The sequence below is a fragment of the Anolis sagrei genome, chromosome 1 (genome assembly GCF_037176765.1).
Source record: "Anolis sagrei isolate rAnoSag1 chromosome 1, rAnoSag1.mat, whole genome shotgun sequence".
Taxonomy (NCBI): Eukaryota; Metazoa; Chordata; class Lepidosauria; order Squamata; family Dactyloidae; genus Anolis; species Anolis sagrei.
The window spans coordinates 4,622,390-4,644,839 of NC_090021.1; the positions used below are offsets into that span (position 1 = coordinate 4,622,390).

Below are 22,450 nucleotides of genomic sequence, written 5' to 3' on the forward strand. Positions count from 1 at the left end.
GATGCCTACAGCTTGCTCCGCCCTTCACTTACACCTTCCCAGTGAGGCGCCCCTTCACCTCACCACCAGGACCGCATTAAGTCCACGAATCCTGATGAATGGATTTTCTTCTACCATACTTGTACAGCATCGCCCTTTATGCTTTCATACAGTCGCTGCATACGGCGGGGGCAAAGCCACTCCCATTTTTGAGATTCCCCACAATATGCAACAACCACAGATTCTCCAATCCGGATTGGAAGTTTCAGCATCCGCTCTATAAGACGACTTCCAGTGTATAAAACTACCCCCGAATATAAGATGACTCCCATGCATAGGGCTACTCCAGCGTATAAGACGACTCCCGTGTATAAGACAACTCCCACGTATTGGATGACCCCTGACTTTTGAGAAGATTTTCTTGGGTTAAAAAGTAGTCTTATATGCCAGAATATACGGTACTCAAAGTGAAGCTCAGTCCACACTCCAGGCATTTTCAGGGTTTCTCCCCAGTGTGGGTCTTTTGGTGTGAATGTAGACCTGAACTCTGAGTGCAGCTCTGTCCACACCCCAGGCACTTATAGGGTTTCTCCCTAGTGTGAGTTCTTTGATGTGAACCTAGACTTGATTTAATTGAGAAGTTCTGCCCACACTCTAGACATGTATAGGGTTTCTCCCCAGTGTGAGTCCTTCGATGTCTATGTAGACTTGAATTAACAGTGAAGCTCTGTCCACACTCAAGGCACTTGTAGGGTTTCTCTCCAGTATGAGTCCTTTGATGTGAACCTAGACCTGAACTCCGAGTGAAGCTGTGTCCACACTCCAGACATTTAAAGGGTTTCTCCCCAGTGTGAGTTCTTTGGTGTGAACCTAGACTTGATTGATGAGTGAAGTTTTGTCCACACACCAGGCATATATAGGGTTTCTCCCCAGTGTGAGTCCTTTGATGCGAATCTAAATTTCCACTCTCAAGCTCAGTTCACAGTCCAGGCTTTTATAGGGTTTCTCACCAGTGTGTCTTTTGGTGTGAACGTAGACCTGAACTCCGAGTGAAGCTCTGTCCACACTCCAGGCATTTATACGGAATCTCCCCAGTGTGGGTCCTTTGATGATTATGTAGACCTGAAGTATGGGTGAAGCTCTTTCCACACTCAAAGCATTTATAAGGTTTCTCCCCAGTGTGGATTCTTTGATGATAACGTAGATTTGATTTTTGGGGGAAGCTCTTTCCACACTCCAGACATGTATAGGGTTTCTCCCCAGTATGAATCCTTCGATGTCTATGTAGACTTGAATTAACAGTGAAGCTCTGTCCACACTCAAGGCATTTGTAGGGTTTCTCTCCAGTATGTGTCCTTTGATGTGAATGTAGACTTGAACTCCGATTGAAGCTTTTTCCACATTCCAGGCATTTATATGGTTTCTCCCCAGTGTGATTCATTTGATGTGAAAGTAGACATGAACGCTGATTGAAGCTCTGTCCACATTCCAGGCACGTATAAGGTTTCTCCATATTGTGAGTTCTTTGATGTAAATATAGATTTGCACTCTGAGTGAAACTCTTCCCACACTCCAGGCATGTGTTGGGTTTCTCTCCAGTGTGAATCCTTTGATGCGCACGTAGTCCTGAACTCTGAGTGAAGCTCTTTCCACATTCTAGGCATTTATACGGTTTCTCCATATTATGAATCCTTTGATGTGAACATAGATTTTGGTTCTGATTGAAGCTCTTTCCACACTCCAGGCATTTATAGGGTTTCTCCCCGGTGTGAATCATTTCATGTTTCTTCAGAGATTCTCTTCGAGCAAAACCCTTTCCACACTCCAGGCATTTATAGGGTTTCTCCCCAGTGTGAGTCCTTTCATGATTCTGGAGATGTTCCCTCCGAGAGAAACTCTTTCCACACTTCAAGCATTCATAGGACTTCTCCCCAGTGTGAGTTTTTTTATGAGAATGTAGAGTTGAAGAAAAAGTGAAGCTCTTTCCACATTCTAGGCATTCATAGGGCTTCTCCCCAGTGTGAGTACCTTCATGTTGCTGCAGTAGATACTTCTGAGTGAAACTCTTTCCACACTCCAGGCATTTATAGGGTTTCTCCCCAGTGTGAGTCCTTTTATGATTCTGGAGATGATACCTCCGAGTGAAACTCTTTCCACACTCAAGGCATTTCACTGCTTTTCCCTTCATGTCAACAGTGGCTTGGTGCCAAATTACAATACAGATAGTTGGCTCTTCTTGGTTCCTTTCTTCTTTGTAAGTGACGTCAAGAATTGAACAAGATCACCACCTTGAAAAGATTGCTCCTTCTTCCTGTATTATTGGTTTCCTTACCGCAGGCAAGAGGTAGCTTCATAGGATTCTCGTTCCCCTAGTCAAGATAGAAGCAAAAGATCAATAATGAGTCAGAAACCTACTTTACCTCCAAGATCCCCCCCCCAACCATTTCCCTTCATGAGCTATGCTGAAAGAGAAACACCAAGAAATGCAGACAACGTCTCAAGCACTTACACAGATACCAGCAAAGGAAATCACTGATTCTTTAAAAAGGGAATGAATCCAGAAAGAAAGAAGAAAAAGGAAGGAGGGAGATGATATCGAGCATGGTGACACCCCCCCAAATCAAATTATCAAATTTATGGCCTTGGTACCATTGCGGAGCATTTTGTGGGTTAACGTGGATTTTATTTTTATCTAAATGAATGCTGTGAACATCCAGAGGTCTGGGGAAATCCAGCAGCAGCCACCAGTCCAGAGAACACCTCTTAACCCTGCTATGGTCTAAAACCCCTTAATAAAATGAAGTTATCCTTAACTTTTGCTTCTCCATCTTCTTTGCTGCATGAAATCTTTTCTTTCCCCTCACTTCCACATTCCTCCACACTGCCGGCAACAGCTCAGGCCACATGGATTACCGCCCTCCAGGACTCTCCAGGACTCTCGGGACAGAGACAGTTCATAACCTTGTATGCCAGATGCTACCCCACAAATACCCCATCGCTGCCTCCCAAACAATCCAGGAGCACCAGAAGGCAACCAACCCACCTTTTACCCTTGCCATTTACTGACATTCACTTATCCGCAGATCTGTACCTCTTTCATCTCTCAACAAACCTACCCCATAATGCCTTCCCTTGCGCCTAACCCTATAACCCATTATCCATGTCAACCCAACCCCCTGTGAATATGGGGGTCCAGAGGATCTCCCTCGACACTCACGGGTCAGCCTGTCTAATGTCTGCACTACCTTACCCCCACGGGACCCTCATGTGCATGATGACCTTGCTTTTTGCCTTTATTTCACCTTTCTTGCTCTGTGGGTGCCCAAGTCACGTGGTAGGTCTCTGTGGGATCAACTCTACCACTATCCTTGGGACCCCTTTGTTTGTATATGTTTAATTTCTTTATGCTTTATTATATATATGTGTGTGTGTGTGTGTGTGTATGTATGTATGTATGTATGTTGTGGGTCCGTATGTGGCTGTGGAGCCCTATTCTTGCTCTGCATCTTCTTCCGCAGTGAGGGCATTGGTTTCCAGGTGGAAGGCGGTCTCGGACGGGGTTGGCTTGACGCGCCTTCCTCTTGGCACGTTTCTCTCGTTCACCTTCCACTCGTGCCTCCTCAAATTCTGCAGCACTGCTGGTCACAGCTGACCTCCAGCTGGAGCGGTCAAGGGCCAGGGCTTCCCAGTACTCAGTGTCGATGCCAGAGTTTTTAAGGTTGGCTTTGAGCCCATCTTTAAATCTCTTTTCTTGCCCTCCAACATTCCGTTTTCCATTCTTGAGTTCGGAGTAGAGCAGCTGTTTTGGGAGACGGTGGTCGGGCATCCGGACAACATATTGCATTCAAATCACCCCTGATAGATGGTCACCCAGCCTCTGTTTAAAAGCTTCCAAAGAAGGAGCCTCCACCACACTTTGGGGCAGAAAGTTCCACTGCTGAATGGCTCTCACAGTCAGGTTCTTCCTCGTGTTCAGATGGAATCTCCTTTCTTGGAGTTTGAAGCCATTGTTCCATTGCGTCCTAGTCTCCAGGGAAGCAGAAAACAAGCTTGCTCCCTCCTCCTCCCTGTGGCTTCCTCTCACATATTTATCCATGGCCCTCATCATATCTCCTCTCAGCCTTCTCTTCTTCAGGCTAAACATGCCCAGCTCCTTAAGCCGCTCCTCATAGGGCTTGTTGTCCAGACCCTTGATCATTTTAGTCGCCCTCCTCTGGACACATTCCAGCTTGTCAATATCTCTCTTGAATTGTGGTGCCCAGAATTGGACACAATTTGTTTGTTTGTGGGATTAACAGAACTCATAGCTGCCTGAGACTTGGGGCTCTGGGTCGGCAGCATGGAGTCGCCTCCATTGGGCTGCTGGGAACTCGCAGCAGAGGGATTCTGTATGTGTGTGTATATGTGTGTAAACACACACATATCTCTACACACTTCAGCTCTCAAAAAGCTCTCCCATATTGAGTTATGGGAAAGAATTCTGGGAAATGAAGTCCAGTACTCAAAGAAAGGACGAAACAGGAAACACATGCTCTGTAACTTAGGAAAGGCTGTCCAGGAAGGCACAATCAAAGATCTCCCGATGGATGGCCATCCATTTTTACTTTATAGCAACCCTAGGCTACAATATCTACAATAATAATATCTATATATCTATCATAATAATATCTATTAGTCTTTAATATTAATATCTATATCTGTAATAATAATATCTATAGGTCTATTGTAATAATATCTATATGTCTATAACAATAATATCTACATGTCTATAATAATAGCTGCAAAACTGTAATACTAATGTCTAGATGCCTCTAATAATATCTATAGGTCTCTAATAATAATATCTGTCTGTCAATAATATCTATATATCTATAATAATACCTATATGACTATAATAATATCTACGTCTATAATAATAAAATATCTATACCTCTGTAATAATAATAGCAATATCATATCAATAATAATAATATCTATATGCCTATAAGAATATCTATGTCAATACTAATGTCAATACTAGTGAAAGGACCAAGGTAGAGACATCTCCAGCTCATCCCCTATTTGGGTATCAGCCAGCACATCAACAACTTAAATCTAGACATAGTTTTCTAAGATCTACAGAGACACTCACTGGAACACCTCAGCAAGCGGGAGTCCAAAAGTGGCAGGCTCAAACCCAGAACCTCAACCAATGGCTGATACCAAATGAGAGACTCCCTCCTGGGCACACAGAAGACTGGGCGACTTGGAAGGCAGTGAACAGACTGCGCTCTGGCACCACGAGATGCAGAGCCAACCTTCAGAAATGGGGCTACAAAGTGGAATCCTCGACATGCGAGTGTGGAGAAGAGCAAACCACTGACCACCTGCTGCAATGCAACCTGAGCCTTGCCACATGCACAATGGAGGACCACCTTGCAGCAACACCAGAAGCACTCCAAGTGGCCAGATACTGGTCAAAGGACACTTAACCAACTACCAAACTCACAAGTTTTGTATTTTTCTGTTTGCTTGCTTTGTTCTGTTAGAAATGTAATATAATGGACTGGTTGCTCTGACACGACAAATAAATAAATAAATACGAATGAAAATATCTATACCTCTGTAATTTTTTTTTCATCTCAGGAGTGACTTGAGAAACTGCAAGTCGCTTCTGGTTTGAGAGAATTGGCCGTCTGCAAGGGCGTTGCCCAGGGGACGTTGCCTGAATGTTTTGTTGTTTTCCTATACTTGTGGGAGGCTTCTCTCATGTCCCCGCATAGGGAGCTGGAGTTGACAGAGGAAGCCTGTATGTTAATAATATCTATACATCTATAATGATAATAATACCTATATGGTTATAATAATATATGTCTATTACAATAATAATAATAATATCATCTATATGCCTATAATAATATCTATATATATCTATTGGGGTATAACCTCTTTCACAGAGACCGAACAAAGGGGAGAGGAGGCGGAGTAGCCTTATATGTCAAAAACTCTTATGCTACAGAAGAGACTCAAGACAGCAATCTGGGAAACCAGCTTGAAATCATCTGGATAAGAATCAAGGGAACTGGGACTCAAAAAGATGTCGTTGTAGGCGTCTACTACAGACCCCCAAGCCAGGAGGAAGAACTTGATGAAGTCTTCTGCCAACAGTTGACCAAACATGCACAGAGAAGAGATGTAGTAGTCATGGGCGACTTCAACTATCCCGATATTTGCTGGAAAACAAACTCGGCCAAGAGTACAAGGTCCAACAAATTCCTCGCTTGCCTTGCAGACAATTTCATGGTCCAGAAGGTAGAAGAAGCAACAAGGGGATTGACTACTCTTGATCTCATCTTAACAAATGCGGAGGACCTGATCGATGCGGTCGAAGTGGTAGGATCCTTAGGGGCAAGTGACCATGTGCTCCTGCAATTTGAGGTACAAAGGAAGGCCGAAACTAAGACAAGTCAAACCCGCATTTTGGACTTTAGGAGAGCTGATTTCCAAAAAATGAAGGAAACGCTGAGCAGCATTCCGTGGACACAGATACTAAAAGACAAGGGAGTTACGGATGGATGGGAATTTCTCAAGAGTGAAATACTCAAGGCGCAATTGCAAACTGTGCCAACAAAGAGAAAAAATAGGACAAGTGCAAAGAAGCCAGAATGGATGTCCAAAGAACTTCTAACTGTGCTAAGACACAAAAGAGACATGCACAAGAAGTGGAAAAAGGGAGAAATCACCAAAGAAGAATTCAAACAAATAGCCAACACCTGTAGGGAAAAGGTCCGCAAGGCTAAAGCAAAAAACGAGCTCAGACTTGCCAGGGACATTAAAAACAATAAAAAGGGCTTCTATTCTTATGTCAGTAGAAAAAGGAAAAACAAGGAGGCGATAGGACCTCTTCGAGGAGAAGATGGGGCAATGCTGACAGGGGATAGGGAAAAGGCAGAACTACTTAATGCCTTCTTTGCCTCGGTCTTCTCACAAAAAGAGAGTTTTCAACCTCAGCAAGATGGAGTGGATGAGGGTTTGGAGGACATCCAACCCCAAATTGGGAAAGAAGTCGTCCAGGAATACCTGGCCGCTCTTAATGAGTTCAAGTCCCCTTTCAGGGCCAGATCAACTACACCCCAGAGTATTGAAGGAACTAGCGGAAGTCATTTCGGAACCATTGGCAACCATCTTTGAGAGTTCTTGGAGAACGGGAGAAGTTCCAGCAGATTGGAGGAGGGCCAATGTGGTCCCAATCTTCAAGAAGGGAAAAAAGGATGACCCAAACAACTACCGTCCGGTCAGCCTCACGTCGATACCGGGCAAGATTCTGGAAAAGATTGTTAAGGAAGTGGTCTGCAAACACTTAGAAACAAATGCAGTCATCGCTAATAGTCAACATGGATTTATCAAAAACAAGTCATGCCAGACTAATCTGATCTCTTTCTTCGATAGAGCTACAAGCTGGGTAGATGCGGGGAATGCCGTGGATGTAGCGTACCTGGATTTCAGTAAGGCCTTCGACAAGGTCCCCCATGACCTTCTGGCAAGGAAACTTGTCCAATGTGGGCTAGGCAAAACTACGGTGAGGTGGATCTGTAATTGGTTAAGTGGACGAACACAGAGAGTGCTCACTAATGCTTCCTCTTCATCTTGGAAAGAAGTGACAAGTGGAGTGCCGCAGGGTTCCGTCCTGGGCCCGGTCCTGTTCAACATCTTTATTAATGACTTAGATGAAGGGCTAGAAGGCATGATCATCAAGTTTGCAGACGACACCAGATTGGGAGGGATAGCCAATAGTCCAGAGGACAGGAGCAGAATTCAAAACGATCTTGACAGATTAGAGAGATGTTGAACAAAATGAAGTTCAACAGCGACAAATGCAAGATGCTCCACTTTGGCAGAAAAAACGAAATGCAAAGATACAGAATGGGTGACGCCCGGCTCGAGAGCAGTACGTGTGAAAAAGATCTTGGAGTCCTCGTGGACAACAAGTTAAACATGAGCCAACAATGTGACGTGGCGGCAAAAAAAGCCAATGGGATTTTGGCCTGCATCAAGAGGAGCATAGTGTCTAGATCTAAGGAAGTAATGCTACCCCTCTATTCTGCTTTGGTTAGACCACACCTGGAATATTGTGTCCAATTCTGGGCACCACAATTCAAGAGAGATATTGACAAGCTGGAATGTGTCCAGAGGAGGGCGACTAAAATGATCAAGGGTCTGGAGAACAAGCCCTATGAGGAGCGGCTTAGGGAACTGGGCATGTTTAGCCTGAAGAAGAGAAGGCTGAGAGGAGATATGATAGCCATGTATAAATATGTGAGAGGAAGCCACAGGGAGGAGGGAGCAAGCTTGTTTTCTGCTTCCTTGGAGACTAGGATGCGGAACAATGGCTTCAAACTACAAGAGAGGAGATTCCATCTGAACATTAGGAAGAACTTCCTGACTGTGAGAGCCGTTCAGCAGTGGAACTCTCTGCCCCGGAGTGTGGTGGAGGCTCCTTCTTTGGAAGCTTTTAAGCAGAGGCTGGATGGCCATCTGTCAGGGGTGATTTGAATGCAATATTCCTGCTTCTTGGCAGGGGGTTGGACTGGATGGCCCATGAGGTCTCTTCCAACTCTTTAATTCTATGATTCTATGATTCTACGTCTGTAATAACATTCATACATCTGTTGCCCGTTTTTGCTCAAAAGATATTTAGCCCTTGTGCTCCTTCTATTTTTATTATCAGTTTTAGACTAATTTATGCAATGCTTTTTATAGGAAGTAAATAAATAAATAAATAACATATATAATAATACCTATATGTCTTTAATATCTGTGTCCATAATAATAATATCTACATGCCTATAATATCTATACATCTATAATAATAATAATAATAATAATAATAATAATACCTATATAATAACTTTGAACTGGGTTATATAGAATCATAGAATCAAAGAGTTGGAAGAGACCTCATGGGCCATCCAGTCCAACCCCATTCTGCCAAGAAGCAGGAATATTGCATTCAAATCACCCCTGACAAATGGCCATCCAGCCTCTGTTTAAAAGCTTCCAAAGAAGGAGCCTCCACCAAAGCAGAAAGGAGGGGTAGCATTACTTCCTTAGATCTAGACACTATGCTCCTATTGATGCAGGCCAAAATCCCATTGGCTTTTTTTGCCGCCACATCTCATTGTTGGCTCATGTTTAACTTGTTGTCCACGAGGACTCCAAGATCTTTTTCACACGTCCAGCTCTCGAGCCAGGCATTGTCCCCCATTCTGTATCTTTGCATTTCATTTTTTCTGCCAAAGTGGAGTATCTTGCATTTGTCACTGTTGAACTTCATTTTGTTAGTTTTGGCCCATCTCTCTAATCTGTCAAGATCGTTTTGAATCCTGCTCCTGTCCTCTGGACTATTGGCTATCCCTCCCAATTTGGTGTCGTCTGCAAACTTGATGATCCTGCCTTCTAGCCCTTCATCTAAGTCGTTAATAAAGATGTTGAACAGGACCGGGCCCAGGACGGAACCCTGCTTGTGGCACTCCACTTGTCACTTCTTTCCAAGATGAAGAGGAAGCATTAGTGAGCACTCTCTGTGTTCGTCCACTTAACCAATTACAGATCCACCTCACCGTAGTTTTGCCTAGCCCACATTGGACTAGTTTCCTTGCCAGAAGGTCATGGGGGACCTTGTCGAAGGCCTTCCTGAAATCTAGGTACGCTCCATCCACGGCATCATTTCCCGCATCTACCCAGCTTGTAGCTCTATCGAAGAAAGAGATCAGATGAGTCTGGCATGACTTGTTTTTGATAAATCCATGTTGACTATTAGCGATGACTGCATTTGTTTCTAAGTGTTTGCAGACCGCTTCCTTAAGAATCTTTTCCAGAATCTTGCCCGGTATCGACGTGAGGCTGACCGGACGGTAGTTGTTTGGGTCATCCCTTTTTCCCTTCTTGAAGATTGGGACCACATTGGCCCTCCTCCAATCTGCTGGAACTTCTCCCGTTCTCCAAGAACTCTCAAAGATGGTTGCCAACTTTGAGAGTTCTTGGAGAACGGGAGAAGTTCCAGCAGATTGGAGGAGGGCCAATGTGGTCCCAATCTTCAAGAAGGGAAAAAAGGACGACCCAAACAACTATGGCAGTATGGACTCAGGTAACCCAGAGCCCTTCCACAAATCCATATAACCTTTTGGCCTCGAGGAGACTGAAATGGGCCTATATTAGGTTGACACTTTGCCACTTCAGTTGTGTATTGATAGCTTAGAAACCAGCTCTTCCTCTTTTCTTTCTTTCCCATTTCTCCACAATGGGCCACAGCAATGTGTGGCCGGGTACAGCTAGTCTATATAAATAAAAATGTAATGTTCGTTTGTGGGATTAACGTAACTCAAAAACAATTGGACGAATTGCCACCAAATTTGGCCACAAGACATTTACTAACCCAAGGAGTGACTTTCACTCAAAAAATCGATTTTGTCATTTGGGAGTTGTAGTTGCTGGGATTTATAGTTTATCTACAATCCAAGAGCATTCTGAACTCCACCAATGATGGAATTGAACTAAACGTGGCACGGAGGACTCCCATGACGAACAGAATAACTAGAAGGGTTTAGTGGGCATTGACCTTGAGTTTGGGAGTTGTCAGGAGCCCTCTTTGTCAGGAGGGCTTTGATTAAGTTTTCTTGCCCTCATGAAGGGAGTTGGACTGGATGGCCTTAAGTATTTTCTGACGGTCATGGGGGTTCTGTGTGGGAAGTTTACCCAGTTCTGTCATTGGTGGGGTTCAGAATGCTCTTTGTTCTGTTGTTGTTCATTCGTTCAGTCGTTTCTGACTGTTCGTGACTTCATGGACCAGCCCACGTCAGAGCTCCCTGTCGGCCATCACCACCCCCAGCTCCTTCAAGGTCACTGCAGTCACTTTGATTGTAGGTGAACTATAAATCCCAGTAACTATAACTCCCAAATGTCAATGTCTATTTTTCCCAAACTCCATCTGTGTTCATATTTGGGCATATGGAATATTCGTGCCCAGTTTGGTCCAGATCCATCATTGTCTGAGTCCAAAGTGCTCTCTGGATGTAGGTGAACTGCAACTCCCAAACTCAAGGTCAATGCACACCAAACCCTTCTAGTGTTTTCTATGGGTCATGGGTCCTGTGTGTGCCACGTTTGGTTCAATTCCATCATTGGTGGAGTTCAGAATGCTCTTTCATTGTAGGTGTACTATAAATCCCAGCAACTACAACTCCCAAATGACAAAATTAATTTTTTTTTTAGTGATGGTCGCTCCTTGGGTTAATAGGTGTCTTTTGTCCAAATTTGGTTGCAATTTGTCCAGTGGTTTTTGGCGTTATGTTAATCCCACAAACGAACATTATACATATATATATGTATGTATGTATGTATGTATGTATATGTGTGTGTGCTCCATTTGTAGGACATTAAAAGCAACAAAATTACTGGACCAAATGTCACCAAACTTGGCAGCAGAACACATACCAATCCAATCTATGTCCTTCAATCAAAAAACCTTCAAAAATGAAGGGGGAATAACTTAAAACTCCCCCAAAAAAGAATACCTTACAGAGCATGCGCAAAAGCACCCCCTGCCCAAGCAAGCAAGAATTAAGCACCTACCATTGTGAGGGAAGAGAAGCCTAGCTATGGAGTTCCTTTCCATGCAGGAAGGCACATTCCTCTTTCTTTTGGAGAGGGAAGGGATTGAGGAAAGGAATGAGGGAAGGAAGGAGAAGGCCTGGCCCTTCGGCAGCCGTGGGGGGCTTGGCAAGGCAAACCCCAGCAGCAGCTGGAGCCACCGCAGACACTCCATGAGGCCCATGTGGCCACCAGGCAACCCCTCCCCCAAGACCAAAGGATTGCAAGGCAAGCCTGACTGTACGAGAGGCTGCCCCCCCTCCCCACCCCGGACCCATTGGGTGAAGGGAGAATGCGAACTATGGGAAGACCAGCAACTCCCCCACTTGGGCTCCACATTTCCTCTTCCATCCCCCCAAATGCCCCTGCCTTAAAAACCCTTACAAACTGCCCCAGAAGGAAGGATGGACGGATGGACGGAAGGGAAATAAAGGGAAAGGACAGAAGAAAGAAAGAAAAGGATTGGTGAAGAGAAGAGAATAATATGATTGAAAGGAAAGGTGGAGAGAAAGTGGAAGGAAGGGAAGGAGGCAGGAATGGGAGAGGAAAGGAATGGAAGATGAAAGGGAGGGAGGGAGGGAGGAAGGAAGAAAGGAAGGAGGAAACTGGTGAAGGGAAGAGAAGAATACAGAATCAGAGAGTCCTAGAGTTGGAAGACACCTGGTGGGCCATCCTGGCCAACCCCATTCTGTCAAGAAGCAGGAAAATCACATTCAAAGCACCCCCGACAGATGGCCACCCATGCTTTGTTTCAAAGAGGCTTTTTTTTTAGTGCTTTGGCTAGCATGAATATCACTGGAAACCTTGCAGCTTCAAACCCTGGCTGCTTCTCATTACTTTATTTTCCATACCACCAGACTAACCCAGGATTCTATTATTATTAAGGATAGTCTGAATGGACATCTGTCAGGAGTGCTTTGATTGTGCTTTTTCCTTATGGCAGAAGGAGGTTGGAGTGGATGGCTCTTGGGAGGTCTCTTCCTTCCCCAGGATATTATTATTATTATGATTATTATTACGGAGAGTCTAAATGGCCATCTATCAGGAGTGTTTTGATTGTGCTTTTCCCTTATGCCAGAAAGAGGTTGGACTGGATGGCCCTTGGAGGTGTCTTCCTACTCTAGGATTCTATTATTATTATTATTATTATTATTATTATTAATAATAATAATAATAACAACAACAATATATTAAGCAAAGTATGGTAATCTGTTAGAAGTGCTTTGATTGTGTTTTTCCCTTATGGCAGAAGCAGGTTGGACTGGATGGAGCTTGGAGGTCTCTTGCAACACGAGGATCCTGTTACTCTGAATTCCTCCCAACCCCCTCCAGTACCTTCTGTTGGTCATGGAGGTTCTGATCTGTCATTCATGGGGGTCTTAGTGGTCTGTGGAAGTCTGAGCTGAATCAGTTGAAGGTACTCCGAATCCCAACATCCGTTGTCCATACTCCCCCAAACCTATTGTTTTTGTGATTAATCAGTATGCTTTAATTATGTTCAATTTACAACAACAGAAATACATCTTGAATACAAGATATTTACATTACTATTCAGAACAGTAGCAAAATTACAGTTATGAAGTAGCAATGAAAATAGTATTACGGTTGGGGGTCACCACAACATGATGAACTGTTTCAAGGGGCAGTGGCATTAAAAACGTTTAGAACCACTAATGAAGACATTCTATTAAAATTAAATCATACTGTCCATTTATGGGGACCTCATGTCTCCCAAACCTAGAGATACTACAAGTCGCTTCTGGAGTGAGACAATACGCCATCTCCAAGGCTGTTCCCCATGCGTCGCACAGATGTTTGACCATCCAAGGTGAACGGAGCCACCTAAACCAGGCTCTACAGGCCAACTGGGTTTTTGTTCTACTCACAACCCTGTGATTCTGGCCATTAAAGCCTTCGGCAACACAGATGGAGAATATTTGTGTAAAACAAATTGAAAATAACATAAAAAATTCCTATGATCACTGCACATATCTTGTCTGTAGAGCAAAAGGATGGAAAGAAAGAACAATACAATATTTGAAAGGAAGAACAATTTTAGCCAAAACAAACTTCAATGAAGGATCCCATGTGCCACTCAGTCCAAACCCCTTCTGCCATGCAATGAAGGCACAGTCAAAGCACCCCCAACAATTGGCCCAAACATGAATCAAGGAACATGAAAGGCACTGCAGACTCCTTCAGAGAAATCAGCCATAGCAGAGCACCTGATGAACCAACCTGGACACAGCATTTTATTTGAGAACACAGAAATGCTGGACCGCTCTCACAACCACCATGTCAGATTACACAGAGAAGGCATTGAAATCCACAAGAAGCAGGTGGACAACTTCAACAGAAAAGAGGAAACCATGAAAATGAACAAAATCTGGCTACCAGTATTAAAAAAAACTCTGAAATTGCAACAGCACAACAACAAAGAGGAAACAGGCAGGGACATCAAATTACCTCTCAACAAAAGTTTGCCCCAGGCACAGTCAGGCCATTGTATACTAATCAAGGTGGTCAGTTGAAACATTCACACCTAGCTCCAGCAGACAAGAGTCCTTTGTCCCACCCTGGTCATTCCACAGATATATAAACCCTTTCCCCTAGTACCAACAGACCTCACTACCTCTGAGGAAGCTTGCCATAGATGCAGGCGAAACGTCAGGAGAGAATGCCTCTAGACCATGGCCATATAGCCCGAAAAAACCTACAACAACCCAGTGATTCCAGCCACGAAAACCTTCGACAATAAACTGGCCATATGGCATTTTCAAATAACAACAAGAACAGGAGCAACCCAGGGGCCACCCAGTCCAACCCCCTTCTGCCATGCAACGATGTCATGTGGTGGCAAAAAGAGCCAATGGGATTTTGGCCTGCATCAATAGGAGTCTAGTGTCTAGATCCAGGGAAGTCATGCTCCCCATGTGCTATTCTGCCTTGGTTAGACCACACCTGGAATATTGTGTCTCAATTGAAGAGAGATGTTGACAAACTGGAATGTGTCCAGAGAAGGGTGACTAAAATGATGAAGGGTTTGTAGAACAAGTTCTATGAGGAGCGGCTTAAAGAGCTGGGCATGTTTAGCCTGAAGAAGAGAAGGATGAGAGGAGACATGATGGCGGTGTATAAATATGTGAGAAGAACTCATAGGGAGGAGGGAGCAGGCTTGTTTTCTTCTGCCCTGGAGGCTAGGACACAGAGTAATGGCTTCAAACTACAGGAAAGGAGATTCCACCTGAACATGAGGAGGCACTTCCTGACTGTGAGAGCTGTTCAGCAGTGGAACTCTCTGCCCCAGAGTGTGGTGGAGGCTCCTCCTTTGGAGGCTTTTAAGCAGAGGCTGGATGGCCATCTGTCAGGGGTGATTTGAGTGCAATGTTCCTATTTCTTGGCAGGGGATTGGACTGGATGGTCCATGAGGTCTCTTCCAACTCTATGATTCTATGAAAAGCACAGTCATCCCCAACAAATGGCCACCCAGCCTTTCAAATAATATTAATAATGTTAATGATAGGAATAACCCAGGGGCCACCCAGCTAAACCTCCTTCTGCCATGCAGGAAAAGCACAAGTCAAAGCACCCAAACAGATAGCCAAACAATAACAACAACAACAACAACAACAACAACAACAACAACAACAACAGAAGCAATCGCACGGGCCACCAGCTTCTGCCATGCAGTAAATCCACATTCAAAGAGGCTTTTGCAAGCCATGGTGACCCAGGCATGGGGAGGGCAGTTTGGGAAGTGCAGCTTGAGCAGAGGGAGGGCGACTTGGGTGGGAGGAGTGGACAGAAAGGGCAGTTGGGTTTTCGGGAGTGGACAGGGAGGGCAGCTTGGGTGTGGGGAGTGGGCAGAAAGGACGGCTTGGGCAACGGGAGTGGGCAGGGAGGTCAGCTTGGGTGTGGGGAGTGGGCAGGGAGGGCAGCTTGGGTGGGCGGAGTGGGAAGTGGGGCACTTGGATGTGTGGAGTAGGCAAGAAAGGTCAGCCTGGGGCCAGGGAGTAGGCAGAGAGGGGGTTGGGTGTGGGGAGTGGGCAGGGAGGGGGGCTTGGGCATGGGAAGTGGGGGGGCAGCTGGGGTGTGGGGAGTGGGCAGGAAAGTGCAGCTTGGGAGTGGGGACAGGGCAAGAAGGGGCTTGGATGTGGGGAGTGGGAACTGAGGGAGGCTTGGGCATGGGGAGTGGGCAGGGAGGGTGGCTTGGGCATGGGGAGTGGGAAATGAGGGGGGCTTGGGTGTGGGAAATCGGCAGGGAGGGTAGCTTGCGAGTGGGGAGTGGGCAGGGAGGGGGCTTGCGTGTGGGGAGTGATCAGGAAAGGGAGGCTTGTGAATGGGGCTAGGGCAAGGAGGGGCTTGGGTGGGAGGAGAAATTAGGGCGCTTCGGTGTGGGGAGTGGGCTGGGAGGGCAGCTTGCGGAAAGGAGTGGGAAGTGAGGGGCACTTGGGTGTGAAGAGTGGGAGGGGGGCAGCTTGCGTGGGGGAAGTGAGGGGGGCTTGGGTGTGGTCAGAGAGGGCAGCTTAATAATAATAATAATAATAATAATAATAATAATAATAATAATACTTTATTTATACCCCGTCTCCATCTCCCCAAGGGACTCGGAGCGGCTTACATGAGTCCAAGCCCAACAACACATCAATAAACAAGAAAGCAATAAACAAAAAATAACAATACAATTAAATAAATCATATATAAACAATAACATGCAAGGATTTAAAAACCTATGGCCAGGCCAGATGTAATAGTTGAAAATTTAAAAATTATTAAAAAAAAAAAGCTTCCCTGGGGGAAGTGAGGCGGGCTTGGGTGTGGGGAGTGGGCAGGGGGGCAGATTGCACGTGGGAAGGGGGGGCTTGGGCATGGAAGGCAGCTTGAGCTTAGGTGGTGGGGAGGGAGAGGTATCAGGATGTGGGGAAGGGAAGCTTGGGAGTGGGCTTAAGCGTGAGGAGTGGGCAGAGAGGACAACTTCCCTGGGGGAAGTGAGGGGCACTTGGGTGTGGGGAGTGGGCAGAGAAGGCAGCTTGCACGGCAGAAGTGAGGGGCACTTGAGTGTGAGGAGTGGGCAGGAGGCAGCTTGCGCATGGGAAGTGAGGGGGGCTTGGGAGTGGGAGGAGGCAGCTTGTGTGGGGGAAGTGAGGGGAGCTTGGGTGTGGGGAGTGGGCCCACTTGCGTGGGGGAAGTAACTGGGGCTTGGGTATAGGGAGTGGGTAGAGAAGGCAGCTTGCGTGGGGGAAGTGAGAAGTGCTTGGGTGTGGGGAGTGGGTAAAGAGGGCTGAGCGGGGCTAGGGTGTGGGCAGAAAGGGGGAAGTGAGGGGACTGGGCAGGGATATTGTGGAATATTGTGTCCAATTCTGGGCGCCACAATTCAAGAGGGATATTGACAAGCTGGAATGTGTCCAGAGGAGGGCGACTAAAATGATCAAGGGTCTGGAGAACAAGCCCTATGAGGAGCGGCTTAGGGAACTGGGCATGTTTAGCCTGAAGAAGAGAAGGCTGAGAGGAGATATGATAGCCATGTATAAATATGTGAGAGGAAGCCACAGGGAGGAGGGAGCAAGCTTGTTTTCTGCTTCCTTGGAGACTAGGACGCGGAACAATGGCTTCAAACTACAAGAGAGGAGATTCCATCTGAACATTAGGAAGAACTTCCTGACTGTGAGAGCCGTTCAGCAGTGGAACTCTCTGCCCCGGAGTGTGGTGGAGGCTCCTTCTTTGGAAGCTTTTAAACAGAGGCTGGATGGCCATTTGTCAGGGGTGATTTGAATGCAATATTCCTGCTTCTTGGCAGGGGGTTGGACTGGATGGCCCATGAGGTCTCTTCCAACTCTTTGATTCTATGATTCTATGATTCTAGGGGGGCAGCTTGTGCAGAGGAAGTGAGGAGGGTGTGGGGAGTGGGCAAGGAGGGCTGAGGGGGCTAAGGTGTGGGGAGTGGGCTGGGAGGGCAGCTTGCACGGGGAAAGTTAGCGGGGCATGGGAGTGGGCAGAGAGGGCAGCTTGGGTGTGCGTGTGGGAAATTAGAGGGGCTTTGGATGTGGGGAGTGGTCAGGAAAGGAAGGCTCATTTGTGGGGAGAGTCTTGGGTGTGGGGAGGGGGAAATAAGGAGGTCTTCGGGGTGGAGATTGGGCAGGGAGCGCACCTTGCGTGTGGGGAGTGGGCAGAGAGAACGAGCTTGAGGTGGGGAATGTGGCTTGTGTGCAGGGAGGGAAGCGTGGGCAGGGAGGGGTCTTGGGTGCAAGGGCATGGGCAGGAAAGGACAGCTTGGGAGTGGGGAGAGGGCAGAGAGAGTGGGATTTGAGGGTGGCTTGGGCATTGGAAGTGGGCAGGGAGGGCGGCTTCCACATGGGGAAGGGGCAGGGAGGGGGCATAACATGGCAGAGAGGATCTTGGGTGGGGGGAGTGGCAAATTTTGGGGGCTTGTGTGTGGGGAGTGGGCGGTTTGAGTGTAGGGGGTGGGGAGGGAGGGCAACCTGGGTGTGAGGAATGCAGCTTGTGTGGAGGGAAGCGTGGACAGGGAGGGGCTTGGGTATGGGGAGTGAATAATAATAATAATCCTCAGTTCTTGTGGGTTTTTTCGGGCTATATGGCCATGTTCTAGAGGCATTTCTCCTGACATTTCGCCTCCATCTATGGCAAGCATCCTCAGAGGTGAGGTCTGCTGGAAAAATAATAATAATAATAATAACTTTATTTATACCCTGCTACCATCTCCCCAAGGGACTCGGTGCGGCTTACATGAGGCCGAGCCCACAATACATCTGTAATTTATTTATTTATTTATTATTCAAGCTTATACGCCGCCACTCCCCTGGGGCTTGGAGCGGCTTACAAGAACAGGCTAAAATCTAACACAATTTAAAAACAATTAAAAACCATTTAAAAACAGCAAGATCAAAGGCCTATCGAAATAAATATGTCTTACATGCCCTGAGGAATGAAGTCCTTTGGCCACATCATGAGGAGACAGGAAAGCCTAGAGAAGACAATGATGCTGGGGAAAGTGGAAGACAAAAGGAAGAGGGGCCGACCAAGGGCAAGATGGATGGATGGCATCCTTGAAGCGACTGGACTGACCTTGAAGGAGCTAGGGGTGGTGACGGCCGACAGGGAGCTCTGGCGTGGACTGGTCCATGAGGTCACGAAGAGTCGGAGACGACTGAACGAATGAACAACAACAACAACAAGCCCTGAGGAAAGCTGATAACTCCCGCAAGGCACAGTAACAACAGTAACACAAAACAATAAAATAAAACAACAGTAACACAAAACAATAAAATAACATGGCCCTATAGCCCGAAAAAACCCACAAGAACCTAGTGATTCCAGCCATGAAAGCCTTTGACAATACAATAAAATAAAACTCATAACAGAAGATAAACAATAAACATTAACAGTAACACAACGACGTTTAAAAACCTATGGCTGGGCCAAATGTAATTTAAAAATTTAAAAAATAATGCTGAGCATGAACATATGAGATATGACTAGGATAGAGTTTTCGGAGAGGGATGGGGCGTGCAGACAATCCTAGATCTCTAATAAAGTACATTCAGGGACATATTGCTGGGAGTTTCCTTATTCTGGGAAGGCACACTGGAACAACCACGTTCTCAGGCTCCTCCGCACCACCGAAGCCTCCAGAGCAGGGAGTGGGCTTGGAACACCCCACAGGAAGACATATAAATGTTCACAGCCCACTTGCTTGATCACCATCAGATTCCCTGAAGATGCCAGCCACAGATGCAGGCCAAACATCAGGAGAAAATGCTGCTGGAACACCCTCACCATACAAACCGAAAAACTCACAGCAACCCAGTGATCCCGGCCATGAAAGCCTCCGAGAGTACAATAATAATGCTGCCATTCCTTACCCGCCCCTCCTTGTGTCTGGAGAGCAAGTTACACAAAATCATAACACATAAACATTATGCAAAATGTATTATCGAAGGCTTTCATGGCCGGAATCACTGGGTTGTTGTAGGTTTTTTCGGGCTATATGGCCATGGTCTAGAGCAGTGGTTCTCAACCTGGGGTCCCCAGATGTTTTTGGCCTACAAATCCCAGAAATCCCAGCCAGTTTACCAGCTGTTAGGATTTCTGGGAAATGTAGGCCAAAAACATCTGGGGACCCCAGGTTGACAACCACTGGTCTAGAGGCATTCTCTCCTGACGTTTCGCCTGCATCTATGGCAAGCATCCTCAGAGGTTGTGAGGTCTACTGGAACTAGGAAAAAGGGGTTTATATATCTGTGGAACGACCAGGGTGGGACAAAGGACTCTTGTCTGCTGGAGCTAGGTGTGAATGTTTCAACTGACCACCTTGATTAGCATATAATGGCCTGACAGTGCCTGCAGCAAACTTTTGTTGAGAGGTGATTAGATGTCCCAGATTGTTTCCTCTCTGTTGTTGTAATTTTAGAATTTTTTAATACTGGTAGCCAACCAGAGAAATCAGCCACAGCAGAGCACCTGATGAACCAACCTGGACACAGCATATTATTTGAGAGCACAGAAATGCTGGACCACTCTCACAACCACCATGTCCGACGACACAGAGAAGCCACTGAAATACCCAACAAGCATGTGGACAATTTCAACAGAAAGGAAGAGACCATGAAAATGAACAAAATCTGGCTACCAGTATTAAAAAACTCTAAAATTATAACAGCTAAACAACAGAGAGGAAAAAGCCAGGCACAGATTAACACCTCCCAGGAACAGATTTTCCCAGGCTCAGGCAGGCCTTCAAATGCTAATGAAGGTGATCAGCTAAACATTCACACCTAACTGCAGCAGGGAAGAGCTCTTTGCCCCACCCCAGCCATTCCACAGATATATAAACCAATTTTTCCTACTTCCAACAGGCCTCACAACCTCTGAGGATGCTTGCCATAGATGTAGGCGAAACGTCAGGAGAAATGCCTCTAGAACATGGCTCTATAGCCCGAAAAAAACCCACAAGAACCTATCTGCTAACTATTGCATGTATATGTACTATTTATCAATAAGGCAAATATGTGCTAAATCTGGGTACCAGTATTAAAAAAAACTAAAAAAATTAAAACAGCAAAACAACAGAGAGGAAACAATCTGGGACATCTAATCACCTCTCAACAAAAGATTGCTCCGGGCACTGCCAGGTCATTATATGCTAATCAAGGTGGTCACTTGAAACATTCACACCTAGCTCCAGCAGACAACAGTCCTTTGTCCCACCCTGAAACATTCCTGAGGAAGTCCCTCAGGAAAGAGGAGGCCGCGGCTGAGTTAGGAAAGGCCTCTTTCCCTCCCTGCCTGCCTTCCCTGGCTGCCTTTGGTCCTCCTGCTCCAGATCCGAAATGAGTCCCGGATGGAGATCTGCTTGAGGGGAGGCCTCCCCCCCAAGACAGCCCTCACTCACCTCCTTCTTCTTCTTCCTCTTTTCCTTCCTCGCCAAAATGGCGGCAGGGACTGAGAAGGGGGCGGGGCCTGGGTGACGTCGGCGCCTCCCTCCCGCCCAATGGGAAGCGAAGGGGGCGTGGTCAAGGCCTTTGCAAAGGACTCCCTGGAGGAGAAGCCCTGCTATTTTTATTTGTGTTGTCAGGGGCAACCAGTCCATTGTATTACATTCTAACAGAACAAAACAAACAAGCAGACAAAACACAGAGTTTGCAAGCTCTGTGGAAGAATTAGGAAGAACTTCCTGACTGTGAGAGCCGTTCAGCAGTGGAACTCTCTGCCCCGGAGTGTGGTGGAGGCTCCTTCTTTGGAAGCTTTTAAGCAGAGGCTGGATGGCCATCTGTCAGGGGTGATTTGAATGCAATATTCCTGCTTCTTGGCAGAATGGGGTTGGACTGGATGGCCCAGGAGGTCTCTTCCAACTCTTTGATTCTATGATTCTAAGCTTGGTAGTTGGTTAAATGTCCTTTGACCAGTATCTGGCCCCTTGGAGTGCTTCTGGTGTTGCTGCAAGAAGGTCCCCATTGTGCATGTGGCAAGGCTCAGGGTGCATTGCAGCAGGTGGTCAGTGGTTTGCTCTTCTCCACACTCACATGTTGAGGATTCCACTTTGTGGCCCCATTTCTTAAGGTTGGCTCTGCATCTCGTGGTGCAGAACGCAGTCTGTTCAGCGCCTTCCAAGTCGCCCAGTCTTCTGCCTGCCCTGCAGGGCCGTAGCCAGAAAAAAATTTCGGGAGGGGTTGAAATTTTCGGGGGGGGGGGTTGAAAATTTCATGGGGGGGGGGGTTGAAACCTGCCTCCTAGCTCACGCTGAAGCAAAGAGCACAGCAGGGGGCAGAGCAGCCTTCAATAGCCTGCAGCTCCGCCCTTGTCAACCACCTCCACCAAGTCTGGCCTCCTTAATGAGAGCATTCAACGTCTCCCCCCCCCCCCCAACTTGGTTGATTCACTACTGTTCTGTCGCACGCTGGGCGTGTAAATAATTGTCTTTAGAACAGGATGTGCAACCTTTGCTCAGCGGGAAGCCAGGGGGCCTAAAGAGAAGTTCTCAGAGGTTTCCACCACAAACAGTCTTTAGATGACTCGAGAAGTACAACAAAGTCTTTTATGAATGAACAATCAAACAGAAACTTCTCGTCTTCAGTAAAGTTAAGCAAATGATTCCAAGCTTTTGGGCAACTGGTGACTTCCTAATCTTGCTCACGAAGGACAGGCAACTGTCTTCAATAAATTCTTCCTTAAAGGAAAATCCTCGTTTTAACTTCTCCCAGGCTGACTGTAATCTAACCCATACTGATGTGGGCTCCGCTACCGGGTCGAACTGCGTCTCGAACGCCAAGTGGACCTACCAGCAAGGCAGTAGATTTATTTCGGTCATCTGGAGAGGCCCTGCCCG

General features: G+C 46.4%; 1 protein-coding gene and 1 long non-coding RNA gene across 2 annotated transcripts in view; both read right to left on the reverse strand.

Moving 5' to 3' along the window:
- Positions 1–22,450, reverse strand: part of LOC137095536 (uncharacterized) — a 50,997-nt gene that overhangs the window by 6,385 nt on the left and 22,162 nt on the right. The window lies entirely within an intron of this gene.
- On the reverse strand, positions 871–21,074 carry LOC132779020 (zinc finger and SCAN domain-containing protein 2-like). Its single transcript, XM_067461463.1, has 2 exons — positions 21,017–21,074; positions 871–2,348 (listed from the first exon to the last, which is right to left on the reverse strand). Exon 2 carries the CDS (start codon positions 2,165–2,167, stop codon positions 986–988), a length of 1,182 nt encoding a protein of 393 aa, XP_067317564.1. The 5' UTR covers positions 2,168–2,348; positions 21,017–21,074; the 3' UTR covers positions 871–985.